At 45.8% G+C, this 14,648-nt stretch overlaps 1 protein-coding gene across 2 annotated transcripts in view; it reads left to right on the plus strand.

Annotated features, from left to right (window-relative positions):
- The first annotated feature begins 400 nt into the window (after positions 1-400).
- Positions 401-14,648, plus strand: part of C1QTNF12 (C1q and TNF related 12) — a 44,523-nt gene continuing 30,275 nt past the window's right edge. For both annotated transcript variants that reach the window (XM_024201662.3, XM_024201663.3), the window contains exon 1: positions 401-1,658. In XM_024201662.3, coding sequence (XP_024057430.1) covers positions 1,488-1,658 — 171 coding nt within the window. In that variant the 5' untranslated portion in view covers positions 401-1,487. The remainder of the gene's footprint in view (positions 1,659-14,648) is intronic.

Below are 14,648 nucleotides of genomic sequence, written 5' to 3' on the forward strand. Positions count from 1 at the left end.
GGCCTTTATTAAAGACACAGTGAATCCGAGGGGGTCTGGAGAAAAACGTTTGCATGGAGCGAAGTTGAATAGAGAGTAAAAGTTGAGCCCTGACATCTGGATGTGTGTGTGTTGTGATGCTGAGTGCACATTCAAAGCCACATACTTCTAACGCTGCCACATTCCCAGGGGCAGTTTTGCGATTCCTGAGATAATGAAGGGGAGTGTGGTGGGGGGTGCTGATTTAAATCTTCCTGGCACAAGGGCCAGGTCCACTTACAGGGCGTCTCTAATAGGAATGTGAAGAGAATAGGCTTGACAGCTCATTAGAATGATCCCTCCCTCTTTTTTTTTTTTCTTTCTTCAAGTTGATGGAAACACTCTCAGGAAAGAAGTACTTATTTGCTGAGGTAGAGCAAAGGCTGAGGAAGGCTTTGCCAATTTGCAGCTGGGAAAAGGAGCACCGAGAGAAATCAGAGATGATCGAAACTTAGAGAGAGAGGTACCTGAAATCTTGCATAGTGTGGAAAGGAGCTAGGATGGGAGACACAAGACTCCACATCCTGACAGCTGTTTACAACACTGGAACTGATTGCTCGTCCTCTTATTAAAGCCAAGGAAAGATAAAGCCAGACAGGGTTTGGCTTGGGACAAGTTTGTCTGCTCCTAATAGACCTAGGTACCTCCTCGGATTCCTTGTCTCTCCCAATTTTAACTCTTGATGCGTGCGAGAGATCAATTCTCTCCCTAGAGGACTGAGCCCTTGGTTGGATTCTGCCACGTTCTGCTTCTCCAGGGGAAGAGCGATTGTAGCAGCTTTGGGTTTTCGTCGTCCAGCATTGATGAAGGAAAAGAGAACTGATGGGGGCTGGTCATTAAGGAAGGGGTCCCATCACTAAGCTGAGGGTGGGCAGACCCCATTGAGCACCCTTTGAATTGTGCACAAGGGTTTAAATGACAGAAGGTAAAATCTCCCATTGAAAAGGAACAAACTCACAACCCTCCTCCTGGGCTTATGTGCTGTCAGCTCTGGCCTGAGCTACAGTTGCCCTGAGCCATTTGACTTTCTAGGTTTCATAGTTGAGTGAATTTTAATTGAGATCTGAAGACTTGGTGGGGGTGGGGTAAAATTTTAAAGGCAGAGTTGGGGGGAAATCTCCTAGTCAGTTTCCATTTCTGAAAGCTCTGCGGGGCTGAGCAGACGGACTTCCCTCTTCCCCCGCTTTGCCTGATCAAACTGCGGCTGTGGATCAGAATTTGCAAACAAATAGATCCATGTCGGTTCAATGTATCCAACTTGAACAGAGGCTCTCTCCAGAGACAAGCGCGTTGGCGCGTGCTGATGATTTGACATCGTCTACCAGAGTGGATCATCTTCAACAGCAGTAACTTCAATAAGAAAGAAAGAGGAAGGGGGGGCGGAAAGAGCCATCCGTATTTATTATTTCGTTTTGCTCCTGGAGAGTATTCAGCCTTGACTCAACACCCCCTTCTAAAAAGAAGCCAAAATGAGGGGCTGGATCTGGCTACTTGTGGCAACTTTACTGTGCCAGCAGCTCTCTCTCTTTCGAGTGATGGCAGCAAAGAGAGAGAGAAAGAAGATGAAAGAGCCCAATCAATATACAGAGCCCTTCAATGCAACCCTGTCCAACAGTGAAGAACTGCATGGGCATCCCAAGGTATGTATTAAAGTAACCCACGTGTAGTCATTGCACTGAGTAGTTTCTGGATATGTGTGGTTGGATTATTTTTTCATTGATCCAACCAGTCTTTTAACAAATTCCCTTCCTCTTGCAAGAGAGAGGGGTTAAAATCTTTCTGTGGCATGATTTCTCATCCTCCCGCTCCCTCAAATGACCAGAATGCTAGGGATGATGTTGACTGATTGTTTTATTTACTTGCATTACTAATGTGCCCATCCTGGTACCCTCTGATCATTTATTAAGGCACCTGGTTGGCAGGAAGTTTATTTTAAGTGTACAAATTATCCTTGCTCAAAAACAGCTGTTAGCTTCCAAAGGGATATCCGGGTAGCCCCGAGTCAATTGGCCATCCTGATACGAACATTCCAATATCATTATTGTGTGTCTGTTGCACGCACACTTTTTGAGTGTGGGATACGATGCCAAAGCAGGCTTAGATGACAAAGTGGTCTGAGCACCTGAGTATGTCTGAGCCCTATCTGCACTACAGCTTCCACCGGGGAAACTGCACACATTGGGAATTACAGGTCAGAAAAGTCCTAGTGTAGCTAGACAATCTCTGTCAGGAATAGCTGTGTGTGTTGTCGGGAAGGATTTGAGACTGTAGTAATAATGCCTGAAGGCAGATGTATATAGTAGTATCCTTGTGTGAAAGAACAGCATAGACTATGTCTAATGCTGTATTACCAGGCATAGCAAGTGAACCAGTCCTGCAGGGTAGACCCTTTCCAGGAAGTGTCAGTGAGAATCATTCCAGTCTGAAGGCTGCAAAAAGTTGCAGGTCAATTGTTCAGGGATCCCAGAAACCCTTTAAGATACAGCCACTGAGAATTCGCATTGAGTGACAGTGGTGGGGGCCGGGGGGGGTGGAATTAAAAGCAGGGCCTGGGATTAGGAGCAGGACAGAATGAAAGGAAACTGCAGTGGTGAGAAAGGAGGGAGTAACCTCCTCCATCACGCCGTCCCTTTCTCTCTGACACACACAAAAATGTCCCTTGTTTCAAATGTAGATGACCTCTAAAATGTGACTTCTTTGATCACAAGCATTAGGGCCGGCAGTCACTATAGCAATGGAGGAACAAACCTGTCAAAAACTGGGGGATGGCTGGGAGGGTGAATTAGAACAATCGGGCTGACATGCTCAATATCCCATTCAAAGCCATTGTGAGAATAATTGGTTAAGGTTGGGCAAGTCTGGGAAACTGTCTTCTATATTAAAAAGCTGGCGGCTGCTCTTAAGTGATCATTAGGGGGACTATAGGCTGTATTTCTTCTGTTAACCTTGCACTGCTTATTGCAGACTTTGTCATCACAAACGGTGTGACTCCGTTAATTCTTGGTGGGCTCATGCTCCTGATCTCAGTCACTTCTCCCTGTCACCTCTTTACAAGTGTCCTCTTTCTGCATGCTGGGCCAAATTCACCCCGGGTGTAACTGCAGCAGCCCATTCAGGGATGAATTTGTCCTGCTGAGTAATTTATCAGGCCGTTAGCAGCGTGTGTCTTAATTTCAAACTTAAACAAAATCTAGTCGGGGTTGAAATGGATATAGCAACGTATGCATTCTTGCTAGAAGGAGTGGAGCTGTTTCGAGGCATCACACATACATAGTAATGTCCATTGTTTAGAAGCTGCAGCTTCTGAAGCTGAACTACCTTGCTGCTTCCCTGGCAAACCTTTTGGCTACTCGAACAGGTTGGTGGTGCAATGAAGACAGAACCTCTGAAATAACGATAGTGCCGAAACAAAATTCAAACGCTCCTGACCTTGTTTGATACCCAGATCCAATGTTTGCAACTTGAACTTCTCATATGGTGAGATCTTATAAGGTGAAGAATGCTCAGTTATTAGTTAAGGATTGTTTCGAAATATATCCAGACTGTGGCTAGAGTGTATTGTCTTTACATTTATATAGCACCTTCCGAGCCAAGGAGTTTTAGACAAACTATAAACATAGAGCACCACTGAGCTGCAGCCACCTCTGGGGTGAATGTCAACTGCCATCTATAACAATGAGTGCTTTGATCAGGGACACCAGGGCAAGCAATTAAGTAAATGGCCACAGGGCCACGCAGGAGCTGAGTTTTTAAGGTCTTATCTGAAAGACCCCAACACAATAAACAGTTTGAACTTTACATATCTACTTCTGAAGCTGACCCTGTCAGGCTTTGAATCTGTGGGCCCAAGGAGTCTAGAGGTTTCATACCTGATCTCGAGATCACAAAATGCTTTACAAGGTGCACTGTGTGTGCAGTGCCATTGAAATGAGTATCTCCACCTCTGGAGTGGAAGGCTCTAGCCAACCAGTGCACAGCTTGCTGCATGAGGTATATGATACATGCGTTAATACAGACTGTGAACTAGGCAGCTTAGTACAATTGCATCTATCTGTATGCATGAGCAGCTCAATGCAATGAGGACTAAGTATCCATTAGCTGAAAATAATATTACCATATTTTACAGCATGGTTAAATTGCCAAAGCTTTTGTTTAAATCTGCCTTTAAAATCTGGTGCTGCCTAAGTGTTTGATCCCAGAAGAAGTTTGCTTTTTATGGAGAATTGGCAAAAGTTTACTTTCCCCTTAGCCATGGAAATGCGGATCCCAGCACCCACTCAGCAGAAAATGTCAAGATGAAGTAACAGGCCCCTGGTTCTTCAAAGTGATTGACTGTTGAAAGACAGCTGTTTAAATACCCTATAAAGAATATATGAGATGAGTAGCCAGTACTTGTAATTCATACCTTACGGTGAATGGTAACTGGCATGGTTTGAAGAGGTAACACGGCTACCATTCTGAAACCTGTCTCCTTAGCTAGTTGAGTGTAGAGATCAAGCAGCATGTAAAGGACTGCATGATTTTTTTTCTGTATTGTTTAGAACTCAACATATTAAAACCCACTTCGGAAGTATTCCTTCTCATATGGTGGGTGATAATATCCCTGCCTCCAGGAGTGGGGTGTCAGAAATTAAAGCTTCCAGATCTCACTCATTTAGCTTGATCACTTGCTGGGAGTTGCTTTTCCATGAAGACTGACTTAGCCTCTCTGGCCACCACTAGGATTTGCAGATATTACCTCTGAGGAGTCTCATTTGGTAAAGGTGACCTGCCAAAGAAAAGAAAAAAATCTGACAGTGTGCTTTTTTCCCTTTGGTATTGTGCATAAAAAATGCTTAACCGTTTGTTTTTGTTGCGTTTTGAAAATCTGCGGTCTTTTACCATACAAATTAAGAAAGATCGTGTTTACCCTTGAAGACTCTGTGATCACCTGGAGAAGGCTCAAGGAAGTGAAATCTGATTAGCTGAGAGGGGAAGTGATTTTTATCTAGGCTGCTTAAAACTCAAGTGTTTGTTTTCATGTGTTTAACTAGATATCTGGGAGGTCCATCTTTGTGGTGAGGCCACACCCTGGCCTTTTCAATTAGGGGCTGAGAGAGCCCCTGAACATACATGGCTTCTGAACATACACAGCTCTCTTGAGTCATCCAAGGAGACCTCTAACTAAAAGTGGGAAGTGGAGCACTTGACACTTCTGATATTCCTAAGGAGGAAATGTTTGTGCTTCATGGTCTCAGAGACACAGACAAGGTTTTCATCTCGGGGCCAAAAGACCAAACACATCAGACACTTGATCATAGCCATTATACTAAAAGGCAAAATCCCATTTTTTCCCCCCTTGCTGGGTCATTTTTAAAGTGATTGTCTTGCTCTCCTGGAATTGAAACCTCATCATCTATTATTGGGAGTGGACTACATCCACCCTGATTGAATTGGCCCTGTCAACACTGGTTCTCCACTTGTGAGGTAACTCCCGTCTCTTCATGTGTCATTATATAATGCCTGCATCTGTAATTTTTACTCCATGCATCTGAAGAAGTGAGGTTTTTTACCCACAAAAGCTTATGCCCAAATAAATCTGTTAGTCTTTAAGATGCCACTGGACTCCTTGTTGTCTTGCTAAGCACATGCAAAGAGCTCTTGTCTTTAGCCCAAGGATGGACTTTCCAAGCCAAGGGCATGATAAATTGATAGAGATGGTTGGGGAAACTTGTCTGCAAGGCAGTCCCGTTTCAGTTTGGTTTGGTGCTTCGGCCACCCCCACGTCGTCCACCAGCCAGGCTTATATCCTCCTTTCCAAAGGCAGTGCAAGGCTCCTTCACCCTGATGTGCAGGGACCACCTCCAGGAACAGAAGGGGAATTCTGTCTCCACAGCCCATTCAGCCCTTAGCTTCACTGTTGAGTTTCCCCACCCACTCAGTATGGTGCTCTGTCCCCTTCTAGGGAAGGCTGGGCCTGAGATCAAGGAGCTTTGGCTAACAAAACTGGCTCTTTCAGCTCAGCTAGAAGAGGCTCATGCTTTAAGATCCCCAGAGGCCTCAAGTTCAATCCCTACTGTTGATCCACCCAAGTCCAGCAATGAAGGGGTTCAGGAATAGTCACGTGTCTGATGGGAAGCTAGCCTGCCAATGCCAAAACAGACATCAAGGGGTAGTTTATTGACCAGTGCTGCTCTGGGCTGGATCTGAACTGGCTGCCAAGGGAAGTTAATGCTTTTTATCCTATTACCAAGCCATTGAAACTTCTAGTGCCCCTCTCCTAGCTCCTGTCCCAAGATAACGGCTTTACATTAGAACAAGTAACTGATCTATTTTTCCCCCCAGAAGGAATCCGTTATTAAATCCTTTATTCTAGGCAGGATCTATTATAAAAGGTTTTAAAAAAAAAAACCTGAACACAGCTGGTTCTGTAATTAGATTCAACTGCTGGAAACAAGAATTGTAGCAATATTGCAGCACTCGGGTATGACTGGGCTTGAAACCACAACCTCCTGGCTAGGTGTGTTGTCCCGTCTGATGGTTTTAAAAATCTCCTTGGGCAATTGGGCTAGGTGCAACGGAAGCCTTCTGTGAGCTAATTTCTGCCTATTCTGACCACCTCAAGAATAACAGGTTATACTAAAAGCAGACTAGGTTATTTTCACACACACTGCATGTGAAGAATAATGACATTGGGCTGCATGTTACCTGACAGAGGTTAGTTTTCAATCAGTCATCTTCTTTTTGCCCTCATTGGCATCCAGCTAAAGCACTGCCCTGAGTGCATGAAGCAAGCTGGCTAGGAAAGGGGTCGTTTCTAATAGGGCCTTTCAGATGGGAGCGCTTTACAGATTTGGCCCATGCAGGAGTCACATTCTGCTCATCACTGTGATGCAGCCACCTCTGGGGTTGAACACCTCTGCTGTTCAGCAGCAGCAGTGTAGGATGAGGAGAATATTGTGTATCCCACTGAAATTGTGAGAAGGATTTGAGGTAAGCAGACTTTTACCCTGGTTGGAGTCGGTACCAGAAGTGTCCATGTATCTTTTTAATAGTCATGAAGTGCGCAGGAGGTACCTGGTTTTGCATCTCCCCTGAGTGCTATTTTGGGCACTCATTCAACACCACCAGCACCACTTCCTTCACCACTTTGGTCTTTCCTTGGCAGTCCCCCAATGAGGTAGCGCCTAGGCGTGAACCTGCTTATCTTGTGAGAACTGATAAGATCAGTGCTGCAGGCAGAAAGCTAATTATCATTGCACTCAGCTCCCCTTAAAGGATGTTTGGGAAGCCAAGAGTGGGAAAAGGATGGAGGTTGGAGCTAATGGAGTTTTTCTTCCATCAGCCATAGGAATCGGAACTGGCTGCAGCCTAAGGTGAACGGGCAGATGTAAGCTGAAGGGCAGGTGTGTTACTCTGTCCAGCTTCCTAGTAGTCTTTGGAGCTTAGTTTGTCCATGGCAAATTAATAGGATGGTAATTCCAAAGGTCTGAGGGGTTTGTGTGTAATGGGTCATTCTCCCCCATCCCCTGAACAACCAGTGAACCTATTGGTTCATGAACTATGTAAAGTCTGCTCCAGGCACTAGGTCTAGTGAGAAACTAGACCTTGATCCTTCCCATGGACACTGTTAGCTACTGGAGCCTCATTTTGATCCATCTGAAGAAAAGAATCCAGGGGAACCTTTTGATGGCAGAACCCAAGTCAAGCTTTCACAGCAGCCAGCAAAAGCAAATGTAGCGACCGACATCATGGGGCCGCTAGCAGGGTCTGAACTTGGGATTTCCGACGCTAGACTCACCAATTTTTTTTTTTTTTAATGTTTCTGGTTGAAGGTTTGGTTCAGTTCTTGTCTTAGCTGAACAGATTCACCCATTCCTGAAAAATAACCAGGGCCATGTCTACCTGGGCTTTACCTCATTTAATCTCCCCCTCCAAACTTCTTCTATGCCACTTTCCTTTCTGTTTGAATCCTGACCAAAAACCAACAGTCCTTCCATATAGCCAGTCCATTGGGGTAGCACAAAGCACATACCACCTCTGGTTATGAGATCTGCATGTTGGCCTCACTTGGGAGATTGTGCACTCAATTCAAGGGGACTTTATTGGCATGACAAGCTCTACGGGTATAAGCAAAGCTGTCTGTCAGAGATGGGTAGAACCCACTCATTACTGTCCAGGCCTGACCCAGTGTGCTGGGAGCTGTGACAGAGAAGAGGATACATGTTGTTCTTCACCCAGTCGAGGTCCGCTTAGAATGGTGTCACCAGCATAGCCCAGCCCTCAGCAAGTAATTCAGAGCAACGAAATAGTTCGATTTACTTGGTCTTTCGGTCTGCAAGCAGCCTGCAAGATTTTCTTGAGCTAATATGATTTATTTCCCAAAGGACCTCACTTGGATTTCTGTTTAGGAGCTGGAATCCTATGAGCACAGTGTAGTACGGCTCTGTCAAAACTGTCTAATTCTTCCCTTTCTACAGCGCCTTTCCCAACGCGTGCTCTGCCTGCAAGTTCAGGGATCGCATCACCTGCCACTTCAATACAGTTAGCTCAGAGTCCAACTCTGCCACCTTTTTTCACCTGGAGTAGCACTTACTCCTGTGCGTAGGCCTACTGACTTCAATGGGATTCCTTGTGGGAGTAACGGTGACAGGTGCATGCCCTCGAAGTGGATTAAGGCAACTTTCTGAGCGACACAACAGTTTTGGAGCGGGGGAATGAAGACGAATTCCTCCAATTAAAAGCAGAGGGCCGTTTTAGAGAGGAATTCCAGTTGGGATTTGGCTAGGAGGCTGAGCTTAACACCTCTGCTGTAGTGAAAATTCTCATGAGATCCTTAAAAACCACATGTGGTCAGGTCCTTGGTTTTACGTCTCGTTAATAACCAAGAGTGTGTGTAACCATGAGTTATTAGTAGCTGCCATGGGATTTTTCAGGCTAAAAAATAGCGATATGTCATTTTTAACTAGTTCCAAACCAAATACATTACTGGGGTAAGTCATTTGTTACTAATTATACAATGGGCCTGATTATGCTCTTGCTAGTGTAAATCAGGAGTAACTCCACTGCTGTCCAGGGGCTTCACACTGCTGTAAAACTGGTGTCATCGATAGCAGGATCAGGCCCAATTTGTGGCTAGTCAAAGGTTAGTTAATTTATTAAGAGAGCAGGGGTTGTTTTCCTAAACCAAGAATGTTAAATGTACTTCAGTTTATCACAAGAGTGACACAAACCATAGATAGAGGGGAGTGTGCAGGATAGATACAGGGGGAGGGCTAGCTCAGTGGTTTGAGCATTGGCCTGCTAAACCCAGGGTTGTGAGTTCAATCCTTGAGGGGGCTATTTAGGGATCTGGGGTAAAAATCTGTCTGGGGATTGGTCCTGCTTTGAGCAGGGGGTTGGACTAGATGACCTCCTGAGGTCCCTCTCAACCCTGATATTCTATGATACTGTGGTTCTTCATTGAGCAAAACACTTGACTGCAGTGACGAGTGGGACAAAGGAGTGAAGAATTTTGACCAGTGTGATTCCTGGTGGGATATAAGTTCATTAGCCTGTTCAAAAGTAAAGGGGAACTGCCACTGTACAAACATTGTCTCTCCCGCCCCTCACAATCCTTTCCTGTGCTACTAATGATACGTGAAGTTATTAACAGAGTGGGAATGTATTTAATGCCGTTTACCTGTCTACTGTGTAAAGTAGTTGGTTTACTTTTTTCATTTCACTCACTCAGCACAGACGCCGAAACGACACTCGTCGGTTTCATTTTGGTTTCCAATAGAGTTGCACCAACCAGCTGGATCCCAAATGCACTTTAGCTTCCAGGAAGTTCATATCTTGCTCAGGATACAACCTTTGCCGCTTTGAGGTCCCTTCTAGTCCGACATTTCTATGATTCTGTGATTCAACCTGCAGTGCTAACGACAGTTCATTCCATGATGGGTGAGGCCAGGCCAGAGTTTAAGGCCTGTGTGGTGACAGTGGGCTACTCAGGTTATATTAGTCAGACCCAGAGGTAGAGAGCCAGCGGGAATCCCGTCACCCAATTACAGCCCAGTCTGTTTCTTATCTACCATGAGGGACACGACGGAGCTTTACTTTCTTGTCTGTTTCACAGTCTGGTTCTCATGCACTAGCAGAAACGCTTTTGTATCTGGGTTGCAAGGTAATGTCAAAAGGTCTGATCCAAAGTCCACTAAACACTTCCACAGACCTTTTGGATCAGGCCCCTAGGACCTGATTTTCATCCAAGTCAACGAGAAAACTCCCACCACCTCCAGTGGGGCAGCTTTGGGCCTATAAACAGCAAACCATGATGCAGGACCCATCTCCTGCAGCAGCCTTTGCTTTGCCTGGATTTTTGAGAGAGAGCGCTCTCAGTCCCGGGCGATACCTGAGTTGGCTGCAAGCTCTTTCTGGCTGCTGGAGCCTGCCTCTGCCAAGAAAAATAAAGAGGCTTGCATGCTTATTCTGAGGATTGCTCATGCATGCCATAGTAATTAAATAATAATACCACAAGGATGGAACATTCATTTTAACCGTCAATCACCCGCGCGCTGGAGAAATTGGGGAGTGCCATGGCTGCCTCGCAGAGGGATTTGTAATTCAAGGAAGCTGCTGGCGCGATGGTTTTTTACTTCAGGAGGGTTTCTTTGTCATTTCTTTCGCTGGGATGTGCCATCTGGGCTTTTTTTCCAGTGGGGTGTCTGCTTTCTGGCTGACTTCCGTTCAGCATGTGGAGGGCTGAAGACAGTCATCCGTCTTCACTGTAAATGGATGGGTCAGCCCAGGACCATCTGCCTGTCTGCTGATTATTTAAGCAGCAGGGAGAGGGCTTTGCACCTGATCTGCAGCCCAATGAACTCAATGGGCGTCCTTGGGTCGGTCCCTTATTTGCTAGCATGGCCCAATGTATTCTGATCCCTAAGGATCCAGCCCGTAGGTGACACTGTTGAGCTTCTGCCACAAGAGCCGGCCCTTTCCACCAGGGACCAAATAATCCTGCCTTCCTTTCCGCTGGAATCCAGGCGCTCTCTTGTTTTATTCTGATGCGGGCTTGAGGGAATGTACCACACCACCTGAGCCAGGCACAATTATTAATAGGCCATTTCCTTCTGCTGCATGAGCTGCACCACAGACCCACAAATCCCACTCACTGGAGGAAGAAAGGCACCAGTTCCCCTTGGCCGAATGTCAGGCAGACACTTGCCAGCCCTTTCCTTGGGAGACTTTAACCTCCAGAAAATTAATAAACACACAACAGCTGGGCACGGCCTAGAGTAAGATTCAGAGATGCTGCCTCCACTCAGTGTCTGAGATGGGCTTGAACTGGAATCTCCGCTCTGAACCCCCTTCCACGCCGTGAAGTTCAGATACAACCTTTGTCCCTATTCTTAGACGAGATGGAAGCACAAGCTCCGGTCTAAACGCTGCCCCCAAACATTAGGGAAATTTGCATCTGGATCATTGCCGCTTGGGCTGACCCGTGGTTTTAACGGGCCTGATTCGTTCCTGAAAAGAACTGAGCCCCAGCCAAGAGCCTGCAATACCCAGCAAAGTCCGTGGAAAGTGCAGCTGCTCCTTTGTACCATTGCAAATGGTTTGTTTGGTCCTGGGCTCAGAAAGTTAAAATTTGGCAACTACTTGTGCAGATAGAAGTTGGTGAAAAGCTATGGACCAGAAGTTTTCACGGGGCCTCTCTGCTTTCCTTCCTCCTGTTTCAAAAGGGGCTACACAAAGTAGCTACCCAGCTCCCATTGACTTTCAGTGGCCGATGGGTGCCTAAATCCCTTGGGCTTCTTTGAACACTCCAGCCACGATAGCAAATAGTGGAAGGCGTAGCTGGAATGAACAGTTTGCTAGGAGCTAATAGGCTTAAAATACAGCATGCCACTGAACTGCAAGCCAGGTTGAAAAATCAGAGTCTGCTCATATATAATTTGCGAACAGAGAAAAGGACTAAGGTCACTGAATAAACAAGCTCTTATGAATAGTTAGTCCTGCTCTCATTTCAAAGATGGCTGCTAAACCTGAGTATGCGGGGGAGTGTACCTGGCAGCCGTGACTCTCACACTAATTACCTGATGACAGTGGAATGCATGAACAATATGGAAAAATGATGCCGGATGCCCACACTTTGGCTGACAGTACAGACACCAGCTATTTTACAAGTGTCTACCTGGAGGGAAGGTGGGCTGCCGGAATATAGCAATTCTGTGGGAGTGAATTCTGTCTGTAGATCATGCCCCAGCAGACAATCACCTGCAATCGTTCGTTGAGAAGATAGAAACACGGATTTGGTGCCAAGGTTTTCTGAGACACTGCCCTCCCCCCGCCCTCAATTCCACAAAACATTTGTCACTTTCTGATTGATTGCTGTCTAGCAGTTTGTAAATCTTCTATTGACTCATGATGTTGAAATAAAAAGAGTGGTGGTGACATCATCCCTCTGATCAATGGATGGATGCACCCGGGTGCCAGGATTCATGCCTGGAGGGAATAGCTTTCTGGATATGCATCAGGTTTGAAACACCAGTCTTAATAACCACAAGATGGAATTCCATCAGACTCGACTCAACCTGTCATCCTTCCGAAGGAGATGAATTGAGTTCCAGACAGTTTACTTTTCAGAGGTCTTTCAGATGAGACCTTACAAAATGTGGTCTTCTCTCAGGGTGGACATAAAGATAGGATTTGCCCTGATGTCTTTAGTCAAAAATTTCCATCCCCTGCGTCCCTCTTCTACTGCTGTTGTGCAGCGTGCTGGATTCCAATCATCTAATGCTGTCCTCCTCAGAGGTGGCTGCATTCTTGGCAACATGTTTCTGGATTCTTCAGGGTGAAAAACAATCTGTACATGTAAGACAGTTATGTACAGTCTTATTAAAAAGAATGCACAGGGCTAGTACTCCAGAAAGTGCTTGTTGCGTTAGACAAGGAGGGTGAGGTAATATCTTTTATTGCACCAACATCTGTTGGTGAAAGAGACAAGGTTTCGAGCTCCACAGAGCTCTTCTTCGGGTTTTAGGCAGCTAAATGAGATGGCGAAGTGAGCAAACCTGGATGTTTTCCCAAGGTCAAGCTATTTCCTATAGGGAGCAAGAACACTGCAGATACTGAAGCACCCATATCTATTTACCCTGGGTAAAGCTGGCATGTTTGATCAGTACGACCCCTGCATATAGCATCGCAAATGTACACAGTGCTTAGCAGACATAGACTGAGCCCTGATCTACACTACAAAATTACTTCAGTGTAACTACGTCGCTCAGGGGTGTGAATAATCAATACTATACTGACCTACACACCCGCGTAGACAGCGCTGTGTTGGTGGGAGAGCGTTTCCCAGCGACATCGCTACTGCCTCTGATGGAGGTGGAGTTGTTAAGCCAATGGGAGAATTGTCTCCCATCAGCTTAGAGCGTCTACACCAGACAAATACAGTGGCGCAGCTGCATTGGTGCAACTCTGCCGATGTACATTTCTAGTGTAGACCTGCCCTAAGCAACATTTCCTGAATGGAAGATTTTAACTCTGAAACATTGAGACACTTCTGCTTTCCTCTCCCCCCACCCCCTGTTCCCAGTTCCAATTTGTCCCTTTCCCACTCTCCATTATGTTGTCCGATCTGCTACTAGATACAGTAAATAGCTATTTACTTGTTTCAAACTCAAATGGACTCTTACAGGTCTAGGAGTCCTGTCTAATATCTTTTAAATTCACTGCTGTGTTTTACTGGTTTCCTTGTCCACACCCTGGCTTCCACCTCATTGGAAGGGGAAAGCAAAGCGCAAAACCACTCGCTTCTTGGATGAATTCCCAGGATCGACAATAGGCACTTTTTTCAGATTTGATGCATTCTTTCCAGTACTTCCTCTCTTCAGCTCTTTCATTAACAAGTCTAAATGCCAAGGCATGACTCATTAACCTCTGGGTTGTCAGTTTGCTCTGATGGGGGCTGAGACTATTGGGGCTCGAGATGGACTTGTATTTTCTCCTCCTTGCTGTGATGGAAATTTGCCAGACTGATAGGCGAAGGGATTGGGACCTCGAAAGTCAAGGTCCAGTTGTTCTTGACGGTGGATTGGACAGCTTAGAAAACTTGTAACAAATGGGCCACCGGGCCAGCCTTTCACAATGCAGCTAAAAGTTCAATCCCAAGTCAGCTGAATGTCAACCAACAGGTGAGGCCATCTGAGGGCTGTTGGGCAGGCAGCCTTTGCAAGATGAACGCGGAAGTCTTACTCTAGCTCCCAGGAGACAAGGGACCAAATTGCAAAACCCTCCACCAGGATAAACCCCATTTCCTAGAATAAAGAGGATCCAGGATTGGAACTGGCAATGGATAAGATCCCTTTTAGCCTCTCAGAGTGATCCCTCCCATTCATGACTGAGGCATGTTGGCAGGGAGTATTATGTTGCTGAGAAGTCTTATGTCACTTCTCATAGTGTATATGTTCTGTGCCGTATAAACGGGCTTCATTGTTCATGGCTGTCAGTCCTGGCATCTTTCCTTACAAAACACCATTGCTGGGGGTTTTTTTAAGTTAAAAAAGATGATGGACCATTTCAAATAAGGCCATAGAATCTACCTCTCCGTAACTCTGCATGGAACCAACCACTCCCACCAGAATGTCATATCCTGCCATAGG

Source organism: Terrapene carolina, unplaced genomic scaffold (assembly GCF_002925995.2).
Source record: "Terrapene carolina triunguis isolate 2854851 unplaced genomic scaffold, T_m_triunguis-2.0 Scaffold714, whole genome shotgun sequence".
Classification (NCBI taxonomy): Eukaryota; Metazoa; Chordata; order Testudines; family Emydidae; genus Terrapene; species Terrapene triunguis.